We start from the raw sequence: 21,326 nt of genomic DNA on the forward strand, positions 1-21,326 counted from the left end.
GAATGTATATCAACAGTCAAACAAATCAAAATCTGAATAAATTGGAGAATAATGATAAGAGTGAATAAACGAAGAATCCAAAAACGATGGGCGATGTAGAAGGAAACTAAAAATCCAAACAAAAATTCCCTGAAATCAATACAGAAGAAAATATTCTTATGAAAAAATAATTAATGATTCCTTATGTTTATCAATTAAAGAAAAAACAGAAAATGAAAAGACAGAGTGGACATTATTGAAAAAAAATATATACAGACGAAGAAGTGGACACGGAAACGAAATGGCAGGCATTTCATGAGATTATGTCCTAAAATTGCGATAATCCAAAGATTTTTAAGGATATGACAGATACTAGAGTTCTTCTATCTTCTGTTTTCATCCTTAAATTAAATTTGTACAGTGAAGCCAAAGTTGGCTAGAAGTTTTAATGTGATCATCTCATTTTTTTAGGGAATGATAATATCAATCATATTTACTTATATCTATATTTATCAATGATTTTTAAATTGACTGGTTTAATTAACAATTAAATTAAAAATCAAAAAATTATTAATTCCTGATTCAAAGCCTCTTTTCGGATTGGTATCTCGGCCAATTCTTGGTCCAACTGGATGGTTCAATCTGGTTCAAACAACATTAATATTTATTACAAAGCTAGTGTCACGAGCTAATCGGATATCAACATAGTTGGGAAAAAATGAAAATACAAATTACATTTTTGTTATTTTATATTTTTGAGAGGATGATAATATCAATAATATTTATTTATGCCTATACTTATTATAAAGCTTTTAATTGAGTTGTGTTATGGATTAACTAGATAATAACTCAGTTAAAAATAAACGAAAATACTCTCGTTTTAGAACAAATATATTATATTTATTTAAGAGTGCTTTTATCATATATATAGTAAAATAGAGAAATATACTAAATTTATACCTCTTTTAACCTTTTACCTTTATTCTTCACGCTTGAACTAAAATCTCATTTATTATTTATATTAATTCTTATAAATTTGTTTATTGCATCATTTTATTTTTCCTATGTGTCATTATTTAATTTAAATTTAAAGCTAAATTTATTACGATATTAATGTCACAAATATTCAAATATGGCTTCGCTTAATTTAAAATATAAAATATAAAATTTGTTTATTTTTGAGATATTTAGTAATTAACAAATTACGTGGCACCCATTGTGTTGGTAAAAAATATTTTAAAAATAATATTATTTTAAAATTAAAAAAATAACATTGTTTTGAAGTAAAATAGAAGGTTTTTCTTTCAAACTTTAGGATTGTATTTTAAATAAATATTTTAAAGATTTTAAATAAACTGTTTAAAACATAAATATCATTGTAATAATATTTGTTGTTTGTTAAAAAATTATATTTTAGTTTGCTTCTAGTTGTTAGTTGACTTGTGACACCTATTAGACTGCTTTCTTTTATAAATTAAAAAATTAAATGTTGAAAATTTAAAATTAAATACGGAACAGTTTGATAAATATAATTTTAAAATTTTAAAGATAAAATATTTAAAGGATAATATTAAAAGAAATCAAATAAAATAATCGAAAAATCCTACATTAAATGATAAATAACTACTTAATTAAAAGCTTTATATATAATACTAGATATATTTTTATTAAACATTTTTTATAAAGAAAGACTATCAGGAAATTTAATTTGAAATTAATGTCAACTGAAATCCTTTATATATATTTTAATGAAAAATATTATCTATTCTTATTGTAATTTAGGTTTAAATATATTTAAAATTTCAATTTTATCGAGAATATTTTAATTTTAGTTTATTGAAGATGTATTGTTATGCTTTTGTATGATAATATTGCAAACCCTTAAAAAGGTGGAAATAATTAAGTTTGATTCAAAGTGCTTACCATTTAAACTATTTTCAATCCATACAGAACAAAAACAAAGGCCAAAAAATACATCTTCAACTCTTAAGGGTTGAGAAAATTCCAGACGTGCAGTGCAGTATCGGGAAGAGGTGGGTCCCTGCTATAAGACAAACCAGAGGATGACACGTGGGCTTTCAGTTATGGAGATCGACATCCACAGTCTCCAATGAATACGATTGCCGCCAAATTCCAACGCATAATAAACCGTATTTTATTTATTTTTCAGAAAACATTTTCAATTTTTATCCACCAAAACAGAAAAAGTCAACCCAATTTATGGTTTTTTTTTAAATGATTTAATTTTGGTTGTAGATTATTTATGTAGGAAGGAAAACTAAATATAAAATATTAAAATTGGACATGTAAAAAAATGTAGACTTAAAAATTATTATTAACTCGTACTCAAATTGAATTTGAGCTTTTATGTATCATCATAAATTAATTCTATATGTATTATATTAGAGTATGTTGTTAATTGAATCACCGACTTAATTATAAAATTATAAATTAATTATTATTTTTAATTATAATTAATATTATTATAATAGTATTTTTGTTTTTAATAATTTTATATCGTCTTTAAATACTAAATTATAAATGTAAAGACCGAACACGTATAGAATAATATAAATTTAAAAATAAAATGTTCTGGGTGATAAAATCATATATTAGTGTGTGAAAATGGAAATCATGTAATTATGGGAAAGTATGTCGGCCATAGGGAAAGCAAAGTTATTAAGTTTGGTCAATTTAATTTTCAGTCAAAACTTGGATAGAGTCAACCGATGAATTGGGTTTTGATATCCAAAGGTTTCACATTTTAGCTTGACCACTTGACCTGTCAATATTTCCTTCTCAATTAAAATATCTAGATAAGTAAAGTTTTTATTTGAAATTGAAAAAAAACTATTTTATGTAATTAATTTATAAAAATAAAAATTAAATGGTACTTTACTTAAAATTAAAATGGTGAAGTTAAGTTTAAATTCTGTCATATAGATGTATTTTTTAATATAAGGGTAAACTACACCCATTATCACTTTTGTTTACCTTAGGTTACGTTTTAGTCACTTATGTTTGAAATGTTACGTTTTAGTCATTTACGTTATCATGTTGTAACATTTTAGTCACTGAGCCATTTATCGTCGTTAATGTTGTAGCAGTGGTGACGTGTACGTTAAATCATAATTTCAAACAAAATTTTAGGTTAAATTATACAATTGATCCCCATATTTTTTTCGTTTTAAGTAATTTAATTTTTTTCTTTTATGTTCTTTAAACTTTCCTCTTTTTTTCCATTTTTTTTTTGTTTCTCCCTCTGATTTCATACCTTTCCCATTTCTTTTAACATATTAGGAAGTCGAATTGGCAATTAAAAAAGAAGTAGGAAGTCGACTGTCATCATTTGCTTATAACCAAAACCCATAAACCCATACCACGCTTCTTTCTTCACTACCAATTCGACTTTCTGGTATGTTAAAAGAAATAAAGAAGGTAGAAAGACAGAGGGAGAAGCAGAAGAGAATGGAAAAAGAAAAAAGAAAAAAAAAGAAAGAAAGTTAAAAGAACATAAAAGAATTAATTTGCTCAAAACGAAAAATTATGGGGACCAATTGTATAATTTAACCTAAAGTTTTTGTTTGAAATGATGATTTAATGTGCCACGTCAGCTTACCATTACACCATTCACGACAATTAACGGCTAAGTGACTAAAATGTTACAACACGATAACATAAGTGATTAAAACGTAACATTTCAAACATAAGTGACTGAAATGTAACCTAAGGTAAACAAAAGTGACCATGGGTGTAGTTTACCCTTAATATAAAAAATTAATATTAAGTTTAGAACAATATTTGTTGTTTTATTTTTTATACAATTGAGTTAAGATCTAGTAAAATTATAATTATAAAAGTTTTAGAAAAATTATGTGTAAATTATAATTATTAGTTTAATTTATAGTTTCCAAATATAATGTGAGTAAAAGAAAATTATTATGAACATTATTAAATACTATGTCAAATATAATTTGAACAGAAATATTTTTTTGATAAATAAATAAAATTTATTTTCATTAGAATCGATTTTTTTATAAAAAATATTTGAACTAATTGATAAGGTAAGCATTATTGTATGTGTCATTTTGTTCCGATATTGATACATATTGTTGTAATTTAATATATAATTGTATGCATCACGTATTATACATTCATATAGGCGTAGCTAGAAATTTTCTTGAGTTAAAATTAAATTATATAATTTTATGATAATAAAATGTAATTTTATCGATACTAATTTAAAATTTTATAAAATATAAAGAGGTTTAACTAGAAATATTCCATTCACCCATATATATATATATATATATATATATATATATACTATTGCCTAAACTATATTAATCGGATACGATCCATCGACAACAAAAAACACACAGCATGGGCGGTCCTATGCTAAGCTCAATCCATGAACTGACGTCGTCTAAAGATAATCTTCAATGGATATGCTCAAAGTCTCCCTTTCTCTTCCTTCGCTTCTTTCCCAGGAGCCACCACCACAACTACTGCCATCGTTTGTATTTGCCTTGATTTCATCGTTCATGGGGCTGTCCACCAGAATCATCTGGGCGTCCACTGCCATGCCAGCATCCGACGCCGCTTTCTGTACGGACTTGGGCGACATGTTCGAGTTAACATGTGGAGGTAACATGGAAGGGAAGTTGAGAGCCGTCAAGGAAGATGGCCGGCGTAGACAGTAGAAAGCAATGTCATGGGCGACGGCGGCGGCTTCCGGGGTTGAATACGAGCCTAACCAAAGACGTCCTTCGGTGCCTGGAACTCTGATTTCAGTCACCCATTTCCCCCATCTCCGGCGACGCACTCCCTTGTATTTCCTTTGATCTGCGCTGCTGCCGTCGGCACTCATTATTTCAAAAGAACAAAAAGGGTTAACGGAGGTGGAAGAAAATTGAGAAATGGGGAGGGAAAGAAGAGGTTATATAGGTTGAAGAAAGGTACAAAGTCAAAGGCAATTAATTAATTAGTAAAAAATGGAAGATTAGATTGAAATAGAAGAAGAAGTCAAAAGTGAAAAGGGAGCACACAAAGTGGACGGTGCCTGCCTTTGCTTATCAGAGTTTATGGCAATCTACTACAAACAAGTTTTTGACTTATCACAGTAGTCGCATTCAGGTATAAATAAATAAAAAAACAATTTTATTTCAAAATAATTACATAATAAATCATTTTATTGTCCAATTCAAAATAAAAAGGTTTAATTTATTTATTTTTCTATATAAACATTTAAAATATATATTGGAAATAAATACTATTGAAACATCGGAGAGTAATTTATAAAATTGACAATAAATGAAATATGTAATGGAAATACATAGTGTATACTGTATAGTGCTCAATCACTCCTCTTCCAAATTGGTGAAGCACTATAACAATCTGTTATGGCAAAAAGGTCCCATCTCCAATTTCACCATGTGCTTAATCCCATTATGGCCCAACTTCTGCTACTCCATTGCCCTACCAATCTCCAATCATACATTTTATACTTACTGTGTATGTAAGGATATTTATCTAAATCCATTCATGATGGAATACATCATCATTTCCACCTTTTAACATTATCTCAATAAACATCTATTTGTGATTTGAAAAAAACATAGAAATAAAATTTGTTCAGTATTTAATGAATCGATTGTCATTGGATTTTCATTATTTTCTCAAAGTTCATTTACTTATAATTCTAGAACTTAAACAAAAAAAACATAATTACACACCTTAAAGTTTTTGTTAATATTTAAAGCATTGCTAATATCTCATAAATTTATTTTTATCTTCATGCACCAACACAATATGCGGTTAAACACTACCTAAATGATATTGACAGCGAATAGAATATAAGAAAAGGGTGACATAATTATACACTTTGAAACCTTCGTTAATCATAATCTAAAGGCTGTTAGTTTCATGAAATTAGTATTTTGCTACTATATTATTCGAGTGTGAGTATTAAACATCGAGTATTGATCAGGATTTTCTAAAAAAAGTTCATGTAATATAGAATGTCGGGTACAGATGCGAGCTTTTCATGTATATGGAAGAAGATCCTCAGAAGTACGTCAAAAGTCGGGAGCAACATAGATTTATTGTACACGTTGATTAGGGATTATCAAACAATGAATGCTAGATAAATATACATATATCCACAGGATTCAAGAGTTTTAACTTGTAAAAAAGTATTTCAGAATAAAACAAGACAAGTTACCCCATGTGAATGAAATCGTAAATCTAATTGAAGGCGTTGGAAGCAGCATATATGAAGTCCAAGAAGCCTGTTCCCTTTAAAAGACCTTTACCTGTCAAAAGCTCAAAATCCAGCAACAGCAGGAAACCAATGATAGCTGCCTTCCCATTTATAAGTTCATTCTTTCCTGTGAAACCAAACCCCTCCGAGTCCTCATCGATTACCATTCTCACCTAAAGAACAACATATGCAAAGATTATCAAACAAGTCAATTTCTTGGTTCTAAGAGTCTCGATTATTATGCTTCATAAATGACAGCAGTGTGTTACCTCGTCCACATTGACATCACTAGCGGTTATCCCCGGTTGAGCTTTTCCACTAAAGACAATCTCCGCAGCTGCATCGGATTTTACACCACCTTGCATGCTGATATAAATATTTTCGCCATCTGTTTTAACAGGGTAAACATATAGTGCCCTCAAAGCAGGTGTAAGGGCTCGCAACACTGGGTTTTTTGGATACCATTCCTTGATGACTCCAGTCCGAAGATCAAACGTGCTATCAGTTGTTGGACAAACTATACAACCATCCTGTAAAACCATAAAAAGAAAAAGTACAATCAGACATTTTACTTTCATCATTCTTAGAGTCCTTAGCAGGTAAAAAGTACCGGATGGGTATTTACAGCAGCTAAACTCTGTTCATGAAACGAAAACAACTAAATAAACACCAGGCTAGTTCACACAGATCAATAGCCAAAGGAGTTTGATTATTAGATAATTATTTGCATGCCAAGACAGACCTTGGAAGTACAAGAATATAGGTTAAGGATTTCAGGGCTTGAGAACTCGCAAGTCCTGAAAAAAATAGTCTATGAGTTGATACCAGTGCAGGTATTTATCAAATGACAAATGGCATTGGTAAGACCTAACCAGGGCCAGTGCCTCGCATAGTCATGAAATCCTCAGTAGTTTGAAGACTCGAACCAACTACCACCTCTACAAAGTGAAGATGATTATCACCATCAAATTGCTTCGTTATGTAGGGAAGATGGAAAAATGAGATCTAGAGAAGACATGCAGGAGGATAAGAGACAATAGAAAAAGGTTATAATTTTCTATTTGTTCTTAGAAACAGTATAAACAAAAAGGCTTAGCTTCTTTATCATCATATAGCTTCTCAAGTTGTCTCAATTTTCCACTTGCTGATGTCTCTTAACTTGATTGGTCATAACAAATGTCAACAACCTGAAAATACGGCAAACCACATACAAAAGCGGTGCATTCTTCCTCCCACTTCACAGCCTTAGCAAGCAAAAGAGAAGTAACTTCACTTCCTATAGACAACTTTACCTATGAATCAGTGATTACCAAAGCAAATGGACTTTGGATTGGCTTTTCCCACCATGCCAATAATGCAAATATTCTTTCAATATGAAAGATTTGTCTGAGTTTGTTGTAAACTTCGTTCAACCATAAGGATTTGGACAGGAGAGAAGACAAATGCACATTGCACACCAGACCAGAGCATGAAACTAATGACATAGAATTCTCTCAAAGATCATTTTTCACTAACTGTATAGATAAAAGCTTTGGGTTATTTATTTCGGTATCGAATTAAGTTTGGACTGCGGATTTCGGTCCATCATCTTGAAACCTGACTAGGGAGTGGCTGTTTTGAAGGTGCTTACTATCCCTTTACTGTATGAACTCATAGGCAATTAATAACAACCTGCATGGAGAATGGAGTAATATCTCTTTCCCGCATGAATTCATCTGGAGCTTCTTTCTTTCGGTTTGCACACATTTGCAGATCCATCCAACCGAATTCAGAGTTTAGTTAATAATTCCAGTGTTTGCATATCAAAACTATAAGATTATACTATCCCATTGTACTAAAAGGAAAGAGAAAAATCTTTCCTATAAGCTTAAATTCTGTGATAATTTTTCCTATCTCCTTAAAACCAGTTGCAGTGTGGTGTTCCAATCCCTTTAATTTCAACCCAATGTTTTTTTTAGTACTTGAATTCTATATGACTTAACCCAAAACTTGAATTTTGCAAAATTTGGAAGCATTTGAATTTTGAAGATTACACAAGTAATGAGGGGAGAAAAAAAAAAGACCTGGGTAAGCTTGGCGTTGAGCAAGCCCTCAGTGTAAGCGCCTTCAGCGGGCGAACGATTCTCGATTGCGAAAACCTCATCCTTATACCAAAGCAACAGTATGGTTTCCCCGTCTTGTATGATCACACGCCGTTCTCCTTTCGGAAGCGCCGCAAGCGGCACCACCGGCACCCAATTATCACCAGCGCCGCCGTCCGACGCCGCTGATTCTTCGCTCACAGAAGACATTTCCGTCGCTTTGCAAGTGATCCTACTGCTGCTGCTGCTGCTGCATTGTTTAGTGGGGAAGCTGAAGGTAGTAGAAAGAGGGGCGTTGAGGTGGAGGGTAATGGGGGATGGAGATGGGGGAGGCCGGCGACGGCGGAGGATGGGAGTGGGCGTGAAATTGTAGTGGTGGTGGAAAGCGGTGGCCATTGGAAGAGGAGTGAATAAGAGAAGAGGGAGAGAGTGAAGAGGGGGAAGGCAACGGACTGCATTGCATGGCCACAGAATTTGAGTGGATAAACTTTCCGAGGAATACACCAAACTATGGTTTGTGTATGTCTTTATGTCCACCACAACTTTTATTTTCTCACCTTTTCTTTTTAATTATTTATTATGATCCACGATTTTTTTTTAACAAAATAATACATTCCTATTAATATTTATATACATCAAGCTATTTTAATAATTTGTCGATGGAGTCTTAACTCAATTGGCATCAGTATTATTTTCAATGCAGAAAAATGTGAGTTCTTCATCTTAACTAATCGAGCTTCACTTCTAAAATTTGAGGGATAAAAGTTAAATTGTTGTAATTTATTTGAGTAGGGTTATTTTCTTAATAAAATGTGATTAATTTCTATACTTAATTTTAAATTGAGCTAAAATTCACAACAAAATTATTATTTAATTATAAATTAAAATAAAATATTTTATTTAAAATAATTATAATTATAAATTTTAATATCTATGATCCGTATGAATGTAGATATTATACTCCTTTAAATACATTACTTAAAATTAAAATAAAAACATAAAAAAATGAACATCAAATAGAAATCCTAAATTGCCCACATGAATTTGTGAACGAACTCCTCTGAACCATCTTTTAAAATGAAAATAATAAATAATAAATTGTTATAAAATTAAAAAAAGTGATTTATTAATAAAATAAAAAAAGAAAAGCATATATTATTTATTAACCAATGAGATATTTTAAGATATTTTTAAAGTCTATATTTATAAACATAACAAGTATAAATAATATAAAAGTTTACTTTTAAAATGTTAAAGTATATAAATTTCTTATACTAATGGACCTTATAATAAAAACTTCTATAATGTTCTCCTTCGATGTGCCTCGTTAAAATTTTATTAAAATAAAATACTCTAAAAAATTAGCGAAAGAAAAAGAATGCACATGTACTCATTAAAAGCCTTACTAGAAAGACCCAACGAAACAAAAATTCAATTAAGGGGAAAATAATACAAAAGCACTTTCGGGACAAAAAAATACTTTTGAGATAAAAGCATTATAATATGGTACTTATAGACCAACTAAGATATGGTGTTTTGGAGTTAAAATATTTTTATCATTTTTTAAAGATGATACATTGTTTTTATTCATATCTAGTGATTTTGTAACCATTGAAGTACTTAATTGATATGTTTGATTCATATTGAATCTTTAAGGTCTTTTCAAGATATCTTAATTTATATACGAGGATTTCATATGTTAAGTGCTTTATCCGTAAGTCGGGACAAATTTTTATTTTTTAAGGTTTTTTTATTATCTCAAATCATTTCTTTAAATAATTTTCTACTTTGTAATTTTTTTCGAAAAGTTTCTATAATAATTATAACTAACTCTAATCAAGATCATTCTATACAAATATATATATAAGAATCTCGGATCATTTTATAATCTTCCTCAACTATTATACACTGAGACAATTTACAATGTATGTACAAATTATTTCAATTAATATAAATAATTACGAACGTATTGAATAATTTACTAAGAATTGTTATATCATTCTAGCATTCTAAATCTTTTAAGAATTTTAATATAAATTTATTCTATAGTGATTTATATAACAAACTATAACCACCAATAGACACATGTCAAAATTTTCATGAACTACCGACTAATAAAGTATCTAAAGATTATTACATTCACGACAAAAAATATTATATCATTTAATAATCAATGCTATAACTTTACAAAAATCTTTATATTACAATACAAGTAGTGGTTAATATCTTTAAATTTTATTTTTCTTAGCTTGTTTTCACCGGATTGTTAGTTTGTATCTTCTTGGCTTTATACTTTTAAATAATTGGACTATTGGTCTAAAAACTTCACTATTTGAAAGTGAAATTAATTTTACTTGAATTACGTCTTTCTATTTTAGCTAATCATTCCCATGTCTATATTTCTCGATAAATTTATATTCAAGATCTTAATTTACTTTCATGATTTCAATAATAACATCCACCTTTAGGCACTTAGTCAACCCAACATTCCATCATAAACTAAGGTTCTCATATCGTAAGGTCCGTTTTAACCACCAATTGGGCTAGGCTCAAACAATAGGGTTAGAGTAACTGTTATGCCAACACGGGTACCCATACAAAACCTAAAAGGTAGCGGAGGTAGCTCATTTTGCACCCAAGGAGGGGCTGGCTTCTTGTTGCCTTACTTACTATAGCTAAACCCATCTAATTAGGATATTTTAAGTTAAAATTAATTTCAATAAATCGTGTGAATATGGGCCGTTGAATGTAAGGGTAGAAACTAGAAAAAGAGCCGCCCCACCTCATTCTTATACATAAAAGAACATTGTAATAAAGCATACAAGTATTCTCGCGCACTCTCTTACAATCTTATTCACCTAAGTTTGTCTTATCAAAAGGCACGATTTTTAAACTTTAGCTCAAACTTCAACTTTTCTCAATTTATTTTATTTTATTTGGTAAGCACTTTTTTTAAACTTTAGCTCTTCTCAATTTTTTGAGTTTATTTTGTAAGCACGTTTTTTAAACCAATTTTTTTGAGCTTATTTTGCAAGCTTTCTTTGCTTTTTTATACATAGGACAAGAATCAAGAAAAACTTCTCAATTCGATTCGAAAAACTTAATAAAAATTCAAAATTTGAATTAAATAGTTGGAGTTATTTGAGTTAATCAAGTTATTCAGATCAACTCGAATAAAAAAAATAAGTTTTTTTGTTTAACTCGAATATGAATTACACAATTCGAGTTATCCGCAAATTCGAATAAGAAAATGTCAAACTACGTCGTTTTAATAAACGTTTACCTTTTCTAAAGTTAAAAGTCAAAACTATTAAGTTAAAAGGCAATATTACGTTGTTTTGATAAATATTTACTCATTAAGTTAAAAGGTAAAACAATTATATTGTTTATTCAAATAATCTTGCACTTCATCTACTAGTTAAATAATCTGTCCATGTAAACGCAACATTGAGTATAAATAATATAATTCGTTAGCTCGACTCGACTTAACTCGAAATTTTTTCACTCGATTCAATTCGATTCGAAAAAAATTTAAATTGAGTTTGGTTGTTCAAATATGATTCGTCAACTCGAATTTTTTTAACTCGATTCGACTCGGCTCGATCGAATACTCACCCCTACTTCCCAATACTCAAATTAACAAAGATGCTTGTAAGGAAGGAACAAAACAACTACAACAATTACAACATTTGCAAACCCTCATTCTCGTCTGCCTTATTTACAACATGATTGTCACTCTCTTCCATAATTGATTATCCATCTCCAATTTCTTTCCATTAGTTTGTTTGTCGTTTTTTGTACCTCTTAATTTTTTTAATCTGGGATAATAACATAAAATCTCTTGTAATTTGACATAATTGTAAACGTGGTACTTGCATTTTTAATTTGTCTAATTTAATACTTGAACTTTTTTATCGTCGTACCTGTAGTTGACGATATTAATTTCTGTCAGAATTTGAAGGGCCACGTGGCACCATAAAACCAGAGGAAAAACTAAATGTACAGACTAGAGGGACTTACATAAAAATTTCCCTTTTATTTTTTAAGGTAAAAAAAATTGAAAAGATAAATAAAACTTTTATATTGTAATTAATAAAAAAAAAAATCTACTCTCACACGTTAGAACATATTCTCTCTTCCCATTTCTAACATCTTCCATTCTACAATTCTTTATCTTTTAAACCCATTTTAGTTTCTTTATCTTTTAAACTTGGTTGAAGAAACCCTAAAATAGCTCCAAATCTTTAAAACTCATTTTAGTATAAATATATTCTTTGAAATTAGTATAAATATAGTGTTAATTTATGTACCTGATATTGTTTATCACACAGATAAGATTAGTATAAATATATTGCTTGAAAGATATAAATATACCAATAAATTTAATTTGAATAAAATAAATATATGGTCAAAGTTAACTTAAAAGTGTTAAATATAAAAATATTATAAAACTAAAAGAAATAACTTTTAAATAATATTCAAAATAATAATAAAACAATTAATTTAAATTGCATTTTAAAAGATAATACAATATCAAATAAATACAAATTAAAATGTAAATTGAATGGATGTATTCTCTATTATCTACTTTTTTTCATTGATATTAAGATTTGGATATTTGTTGTCAAATAGATTTAAAATTAAATTGCTTAAATTGTTAATTTTCAATTTTCAATTTTTTATAATATTGTATGAAATAAATTATGGCATGTTAAAACATGATAGGCCAAAAATCGAGAATAATCGCACAAAATTAAATGGAGACTAATATATCACAAATGTGCATAGTGAGACTTAAACCCAAGTCTTAAAGACTTAAGACCTCCATATTAATAAAAAAAACAATGCGTAATTGACGTAAACATTAATAATCAAGTGTAAATATTAAGGTCAAAATTGTGTATGATGATATTTAATCTAAGCAATATATATTTAAAATAAATTTCAATAGGAATAAAATAATGATACAGTAAGCCTATGGTATCAATTTGTGGTGATAAAAGAAAAGATAATCTCATTTACCTCAATTATTACCATATTCAAACTTAACTCATACGTATACAATGGAGCATGTTGGGTAAAAGAAAATGGTAAAGCTTTACAAATTCAAATATAAATAAGGGAATAAATTTATATATAAACAATAGACTTGATTATAGGGAGATCCGAAAATAAAAATATTTAGATAAAAATATAGATCTAATAAATAAATTTAGATAAATAAAAAAAACGAGTCGAATGTATTGTGGAGTAAGAAAATTTTAATTCAAATTCGACCCGGCCCGAATCCTGCCTACCCTTTCTTTTCTTTCCCTCTTCGGCCGACTCCCCCAATTTCTAATCCCTAACCGCTAATTTCTAAATTCCTAACAAAATAACTTTTCCTTCTCCACTCCAACACCCACCGGCCACCACCAATCCACCACATACCCGCTGGTGACTTTATAATTTTAATACGGATCGAGCGAGCAAGCTTGCCATTTCTTTCTGAAACGTTTCAAGTTTTAAGACGTCTCACTTTCAACTCACGTTTCAGAGCAGGTGAATTTCAAAATCCTTCTTTTTCATTAATTTTGATTTTCTTTTGGTAAATGGAGGCATTTCAATGATAAGCTCGAGAGAACTAATATTGGCCTTACCTTCATTTTTTTTTCTAATCTGTTGTGCACATTTAATGATAAATTTATTTCTTATTTTTCATGTAACTATTGTTACTTTAACCTCTGTTTGGTTGCGGAGAAAACCGAGGAACTTAATTAGCAATTTTTACATTGTTCCTTTTTCTGTCTGCACTGAGTTATTTATTTGGAAATTATGCGGTTAAAGCTTTTCTTTGTTCTTTTATTACTTTACAAGGGATATTCTTTTGTTTACTCTTTTTGTTGTTGAGGATGAAAACAGTGTTGAGATCCTATACTTTAATGGCGTATAAATCTGAGCAAAAACTTGATATTTTTGGTTAGCAATCTGAAAATATTTCTTTTATTAATAATTAACTCATGAGCATCGAAGTAGATACGAAAACACCAACCTCTTTTTCCTCAAAAGTGTTTGGAATTCTTCCATTGCAATTATATTTTTTAAAATAGTTTTATATAATAAAATAATCTAAAAAAATTTAATATGGGCAGCTCGGGTTTAGTATATAAAGTTCAGGTTGGGCTTGGACAGAATTTTAGGTCTGTTTTTTGGTCCAGATTGGGCCCGAGCTTAGAAAGTGGACCTAAAATTCTATCCAAACCCGACTCGGCCCATGATCAGGTTTAATAAACAGATAAATGAAAACATAGTGATAAATATTAAATAGAAAATATAAATATTTATTTATCTTAGATAAAAAGAATGATTTATCTCTATGGATATCCATAACAATTTATATTATTTACAACAATAACTATATATATTTAAATTAGCAATACAAATAAAAACAAACTTTGTCGCGGGGTTTGTATTTTGCTCGACAATGGTAAGTCTTTACATTAAGTTTTGAGGATTTAATTAAAATGTTTCAAGACTTTTGAGAATTTAATTAAAATTTGCAGAACTTTGTAGTGTTTAATGACAGTTTTCAAACATTTTTGGGGTTTAATTTAAATTTTCTAAAATTCTTAGGAGCTTAATAAAATTTTTTAAAAATTTTAGGAGCCTTACTTAAAATTTCCAAAGATTTTAAAAGCTTAATAATAATGTTCCTATTTGGGACAAAGCCTCGCCTGCCCCTAATATGGGCTCCGCACCCTTCCTAGCAATGGTATCGCCGATTCCATCAAACAGGTTCCTTTCCATGCTATCTTCCTCTCTTTGATTCCTGTTTTTCTCTCTAATTTTCGTTGTACAATTAAGATTGAATCAAATCATAATGTTTAAGTCCTTAATCGTAGCAAATTAGGGTTTACAACATTTAATAGTTGTGCTGCACTGTTTTTGCGTGATTAATTGTATTCCATGTTGCTCATTCTTAAGTAAATTGACAGTTTCTACTTTCTAAGCCTGGAAATGGCCACTAGACCAACGAAGTTTTGCAAATGAAGCTTGAATTTATTTAACTACTCAATTTTCTTGTTCTTGCCATTTAATAGTTCTGTTAACTTTTTTAATGATTAATTGTGTTCCAGGTTGCTCATTCTTATGCAAATTAATATTTTGTAAGACTGCAAATGGCCATTAGACCAACAAAGCTCTGCAAATCTCTCTTCAATCTGTATCCATGTCTTTCTCAGTTTGTCTTAGTTCACTCAGTCTCTTCACTTAACGCTGTGGAAGAAACTGTGAAAGCAGCTCTTGAGGCCAAAACCTATGAACAACTCCCCAACATTCTTGTTGCCTTAGAAAAATCGAGGCGGATTCAGAATCCTTTTTCATTCCTTTCTACCTTATCTTTGACGCTTAGAACCCAGACCATTGATGAAATCTTACAATCTTTTAAATCTATTCGGCCTCGCTCCCGCCCCCGGATTGTGTATGATCTTCTTCTTTCCTACACCCTTCAGAGTCCCGACCCAATCCCTCTTTCACTTGCCGTGCTACAATGCACTCTTCGTTCTGGCTGTCTCCCTGCTCCCCAAATAAAACTCCTCCTATCTGAAGCGTGGCTTAACTTCCGTGGCCATTCACAGCCGGTGTCAGACAGCCTTCTGGAGATGCAAGACATTGGGTTTTGCCCTGACTCCATGACATGTAATTACCTTATATCTTCTCTTTGTGCTGTTGATCAGTTGGAGGAGGCAGCTAAAATCTTGAAGGGTATGAGCGGAGCTGGCTGCCCTCCTGATCTGGAGAGTTTTGCTGGTTTAATTACTGCAATGTGCACATTTAGAAGGACCGGTGATGCAATAGAGTTAGTGAAGCAAATGGTGCAAAAAGCTAGATTGACACCAAGGCAGGGAACAGTGAAAAAAGTTGTGGCAACTTTGCGGGCAAATAGAGAGATATGGAAAGCTGTTGAGTTGATTGAATTCTTGGAGAGGAAAGGTATCCCTGTTGGCTTTGAGAGCTATGAGCTAGTTGTTGAAGGATGCTTGGAATGTTGTGAATATGTTTTGGCTGGAAAGGTAGTTGTAGCAATGACTGAGAGGGGCTTTATACCATATATTAGGGTCCGGCAAAAGGTTGTTGAGGGCTTAGTTAGAGTCAATGAGTTGAAACTTGCCTATTTAGTAAGGGAAAGATTTTCAGAATTGGGGTCTTAGGCTCTTCGCTGCTTTTAGCTCTGCATGAGTCACCTAAGTGAAGAAAATCAGTCATTGTCGTGATGGCTAATGTGGATTCAAAGATCAAGGATAGAAATATCCCTTGGATATAGTCCTACAGTAGTGGAAAAAATTGCAGGTTAGTGTCAAATATCCATTGGCATGTTATTTCAAGTCGTTTGATTTGGTTAACCTATGTTCAGCTTGGCTTTGGTAATTCATCAACCCTTGTAGGTGAAGAACTGTTGAAACCCAACAAAGACTATATCAACTAAACAAGGACTGATAGGTTGTTCATTCCCTTAACCTGTATATGTCAAGGTGAATGTCAGTCCTATATGCAATCATGGCACTGTGTTGCAGGACTGGTGCATAGATATCATCTAGAAGGTGGCTCCAAGGTCTCACTCGGGTGGTATGTCTTTGGTGTTGACAGCAGAGCTATGTGCCATGGTCTGCATACTTTTCTTGAAACATTGTTTTAAATGTTGCTGCTGCAATGTGATTCTCTTGTTATGGTTAGTAAAGATTGAGATAATTGACATGGTGCTACTATATCTTTTTATGTTCATTTTCCTATTTGGTAAGCAATTCACAGTCTCGTAATGTGGTTGGTAAGGAATTAGTTATCTTCATTGAGGCAAGTTTTTGTTCAATTTGCATGGTGACTCGTTTTGAATTTGTGTCTTAGACTCTTTATGTGTCCCTAGGAAATTTAGTATTTACTTTTTAAAGATCAAGTTGGTTTCCCAGCAGAGTATTTGATCCCTTAGTTTCTCTCTTTTTGCCACCCGATTTGAGGAATCAAAAGTTCTTTTCCCCCCCTCTTATGCTTTACATATGTTGACAGCTGCTTGCTGGTTCTTTGTGGTTTTTGTTTTATACAATTGCTAACTCAAGTTGATATCTGCTGCCTTTGTTCTTGCTTACAGCCAAACAAGTTTGTGTTTCTCATTGTTGGTTTATCACATGTTGACTTAACTAGAAAACTAGAATAGGTAGATCTGAACTCATCTTCCATCCTGTCTGCAAATTTTTGTCAGTCAATTTGCAAGATAAGTTTTACAATTTTATATAGCCAATATTGAGAACTTGATCAGTCAATCCGCAAATGCAATTTCATCAAGATCTTGTACTTCTGTTCATGTTAGATCAGCAATCACTCTTTATCGTTTTATCTCCCAATGTTCTGTGTTTTCCAGACCATACTCCTTGGAACATTGGTAAGGCTCACGCACCTAAGATAGTGAAACCGCCATTCACTATGATCATTGGCAACTTTCTGTAAACCTTGAATGTTGATGGAGAAGATGAATTTATCTCATGCTCATTAAAAAGTTCTCATCTGCTGTAGATTTTACCTATATTTGATGCACATTTTTACTTCATTTATCATTTTGCTTATATATACTTTTGTTCCATCAATTTCAGTTATGTTTTTTATGTTTGTTTATGTCTTTTGCACTTGAGAGCTTCTCTAGGGGCAGATGTTTTATATTTTGGCAAGAAAGCTGCTCTTGATGGATTGCATACCAGTAGAACCTGATAGTCCGTATATGCATATCATGTCTAGGGGTTTTTTTTTTTTTTTTTCATAAACTTGTATAGGTACGTGTATTAAATGTGACATGTTAATTGTGTTTAAATTTTAGTATTTATTACACTGTTTTTGTGTTTCATTATAAGTGTTGTGTTTTTTAATAATATTTAAAATTACATGTGAATATTGGTTTGTTAAGGAAACATGGGCAAACCATTTAATTTTTAAAATTGAAATATGGAAGTATATAAATATTAGTATAATTTTTAAAATATTTTTCGAACTGGGAATGGGTTGCCTTTTAGTTCAACATTTGAGTTTTGAGGCACATGTATATGCTTGTGCTAGTGTAGAACTGTAGAAGTAATTTAGCTAGTTACTTTTCACAAATAATTGTACTTGTGTAATCTGTAGGTATCATTTTCTTTTATATTTTAATTTTTAGCAAATTTAAAAAAAAAGATTTATTGGATTAAAGAACACTATAATTTATTAGAAATAAATTTTGAAAAGATTTACATAAAAAATTAGAATCATACATTTTCTTTTTGAATAAAGAAGTCTATGCTTGATTTATCAAAAATTGAAGAAAAAGAAAATATTAAGAAAGAATAAATTAATATCTAAAATGAAAATTGTTTTTATTATGAAAATATAATTAAAAGGATAAATGAATTATTCGAAATGAAGTTGAAAACTTGGGGCTCTTAGTCTCCTCCACTCCAGCACTCTGAAAGAAGCCATGGAAATCATCCAATTCCAATCACACTCCCTTCCATTCAGTCTTCAGCCTTCTTCTCCAAATCCTCTCTTTTATAAAACAAAGCAATTCTGCAGAATCCAAGGCTCCGCAAGATCCCCACCCAAACCTCCCAAAAAACCAACAAAATTTCCCCGCAAAAGAAGAAGGAACCCGCCTTCATTGCCCTTCTTTCAGAAAGCTCCATCTTCCCCCTCTTTACCTCTCCACTCCAAGAACCCACAGGCCATTTACAAAGACATTCAAGCATTCGCTAGACAAAACAAGCTCAAAGAAGCCCTCGCCATTTTAGACTACGTTGACCAACAAGGCATCCCTGTAAATCCCACCACCTTCTCTTCCCTCCTTGCTTCTTGCGTTCGTTTAAAATCCTTAACCCATGGAAGGCAAATCCACGCTCATATTCGGACCAATGGTCTCGAAAACAACGAGTTCCTACGTGCCAAACTTGCCCATATGTACACTTCTTGTGGTTCCATTGAAGATGCCCAAAGGGTGTTCGATGAATGTACTAGCAACAACGCTTATTCCTGGAATGCTTTGCTTAGAGGTAGTGTTGTATCGGGTAGAAAACGGTATTTGGATGTGCTTTCTACGTTTTCCGAAATGAGGTCATTGGCGGTAAATTTGAACGAGTACACTTTCTCTACTGTTCTTAAGAGCTTCGCCGGTGCATCAGCATTTAGACAAGGTTTAAAGGCTCATGCCCTTTTGATTAAATACGGTTTCATTAATAGTTCTATGCTTAGGACTGGTTTGATCGACTTATATTTTAAATGCGGAAAGATTAAGCTCGCTCACCGCGTGTTTGAGGAAATCCCTGAGAGAGATATTATTTTGTGGGGGGCGGTGATTGCTGGTTTTGCACATAATAGGATGCAAAGGGAAGCTTTGAATTATGCTAGATGGATGATAAGTGAAGGTATATATCCCAATTCTGTTATACTCACTACGATACTTCCAGTGATTGGGGAAGTTTGGGCTCGGAAAGTAGGCCAGGAGGTCCATGCTTATGTGGTTAAGACGAAGAGTTATTCGAAGCAGTTGTCTATTCAGTCTGGCTTAATTGATATGTACAGCAAGTGTGGTGATATGGAATCGGGCAGGCAAGTTTTCTATTGTTCTGGAGAAAGGAATGCGATTTCTTGGACCGCTTTGATGTCGGGATACATATCGAATGGGAGGCTTGAGCAGGCTTTGAGATCGGTTGTATGGATGCAGCAGGAAGGGTTTAAGCCCGATGTTGTCACGGTCGCCACAGTTCTTCCTGTTTGTGCCCAATTGAGGGCTCTCAATCATGGGATGGAGATTCATGCGTATGCTGTAAAGAATTGTTTCTTTCCCAATGTATCTATTGTTACTTCCCTGATGATTATGTACTCAAAGTGTGGTGTTTTAGATTATTCTTTGAAGTTGTTTAATGGTTTAGAGGCAAGGAATGTAATTTCATGGACGGCCATGATTGAGTCATATGCAGAGAGTGGATGTTTACCTGAAGCAATCGGTGTGTTTAGGTCAATGCAGTTGTCGAAACACAGGCCGGACTCAGTGGTAATGGCAAGGATGTTGAACATTTGCGGTGAGCTTAAAGCTATAAAGCTTGGGAAGGAGATTCATGGACAAGTCTTGAAGAAAGATTTCGAGTCGATTCCTTCCGTTTCAGCAGAGATGGTTAAGATGTACGGTGCTTGTGGGTTAATGAGCAATGCAAAGTTAGTATTTGATGCAGTCCGCGTTAAGGGTTCTATGACATGGACTGCCATTATAGAGGCTCATGGATATAATGATCTTTGTGAAGGGGCAATCAGTCTTTTTCATCAAATGATATCTGATGGTTTCACTCCAAACCATTTCACTTTCAAAGTGGTATTATCGATTTGCAGAAAGGCTGGATTTGTTGATGAGGCTTGCCAAATATTCAGTGTAATGACTCGTAAATATAAAGTCAAGGTATCCGAAGAGCATTATTGTATCATGATCGAGCTTCTTAATATGTCGGGTCGCTTTGAGGAGGCTGAAAGATTCATCCAGATGAAATCTCTAACATCATAAGATAAAAAAAACAGCCTTGTCGAGTTTAAGTTTCAATTACACCTCACAATTTGGAGAGTCAGATTAATCTTGATCAAGTCAATTCAGTTTTCGCATGATTTTAAATTTATTCTAGGCTCGAGTTATTGTCTTTTATCGTCAAATTGATTGGATTGGATGTGAGTTTTCGGATTTTCATATATAGATGAGAAATGACAAGTCTACTCTTTTTAAATTTTTAAAAAGATAGTCATTTCTATATTTATTTGTGGCTTAATATGACATAAGGTATGTGGATTTTTCATAATTTGGTACCTATGCTTTTTTTTTATCAATTTGGTACCTAAACTTGACATTCTTTCCTAATTTGGTACTAAGTTAACTTGACTTTTTTCTTTCTTTCTAATTTGATACCTAAGCTTTTTCTTTGGTCCAATTTGATGCTTAAATTTGTCAAATGTTATACAAGTTACCCCAAAAACAC

The 21,326-nt window shown here is 31.7% G+C and overlaps 4 protein-coding genes across 5 annotated transcripts; 2 read left to right on the forward strand and 2 right to left on the reverse strand.

Annotated features, from left to right (window-relative positions):
- Nucleotides 1–4,204: 4,204 nt before the first annotated feature.
- Nucleotides 4,205–5,904, reverse strand: LOC105770102 (ethylene-responsive transcription factor ERF020). The gene has a single exon (XM_012591157.2). The coding sequence runs from the start codon at nt 4,847–4,849 to the stop codon at nt 4,406–4,408; it is 444 nt and encodes a 147-aa protein (XP_012446611.1). The 5' UTR covers nt 4,850–5,904; the 3' UTR covers nt 4,205–4,405.
- A 148-nt stretch (nt 5,905–6,052) lies between these two features.
- LOC105770101 (uncharacterized) lies at nt 6,053–8,798 on the reverse strand. The gene is made up of 3 exons (XM_012591156.2): nt 8,305–8,798; nt 6,511–6,771; nt 6,053–6,414 (listed from the first exon to the last, which is right to left on the reverse strand). The coding sequence occupies exons 1-3, from the start codon at nt 8,716–8,718 to the stop codon at nt 6,226–6,228; spliced, it is 864 nt and encodes a 287-aa protein (XP_012446610.1). The 5' UTR covers nt 8,719–8,798; the 3' UTR covers nt 6,053–6,225.
- Nucleotides 8,799–13,712: 4,914 nt separating this feature from the next.
- Nucleotides 13,713–17,133, forward strand: LOC105769975 (pentatricopeptide repeat-containing protein At1g06270). Of its 2 annotated transcripts, XR_008196127.1 has the most exons (3): nt 13,713–13,863; nt 15,438–16,650; nt 16,746–17,133. XR_008196127.1 is itself a non-coding variant. In XM_012590969.2 (2 exons), exon 2 carries the CDS (start codon nt 15,480–15,482, stop codon nt 16,509–16,511), a length of 1,032 nt encoding a protein of 343 aa, XP_012446423.1. In that variant the 5' UTR covers nt 15,004–15,096; nt 15,438–15,479; the 3' UTR covers nt 16,512–17,133. The 2 variants fall into 2 exon arrangements, 1 of the variants encoding a protein (XP_012446423.1); XM_012590969.2 differs by lacking the exon at nt 13,713–13,863 and adding an exon at nt 15,004–15,096 and having other exon boundaries at nt 15,438–17,133.
- On the forward strand, nt 13,718–21,087 carry LOC105770990 (pentatricopeptide repeat-containing protein At1g71460, chloroplastic). Its single transcript, XM_012592374.2, has 2 exons — nt 13,718–13,863; nt 17,993–21,087. Exon 2 carries the CDS (start codon nt 18,794–18,796, stop codon nt 20,861–20,863), a length of 2,070 nt encoding a protein of 689 aa, XP_012447828.1. The 5' UTR covers nt 13,718–13,863; nt 17,993–18,793; the 3' UTR covers nt 20,864–21,087.
- Nucleotides 21,088–21,326: the final 239 nt, after the last annotated feature.

Source organism: Gossypium raimondii, chromosome 5 (assembly GCF_025698545.1).
Source record: "Gossypium raimondii isolate GPD5lz chromosome 5, ASM2569854v1, whole genome shotgun sequence".
NCBI lineage: Eukaryota > Viridiplantae > Streptophyta > Magnoliopsida > Malvales > Malvaceae > Gossypium > Gossypium raimondii.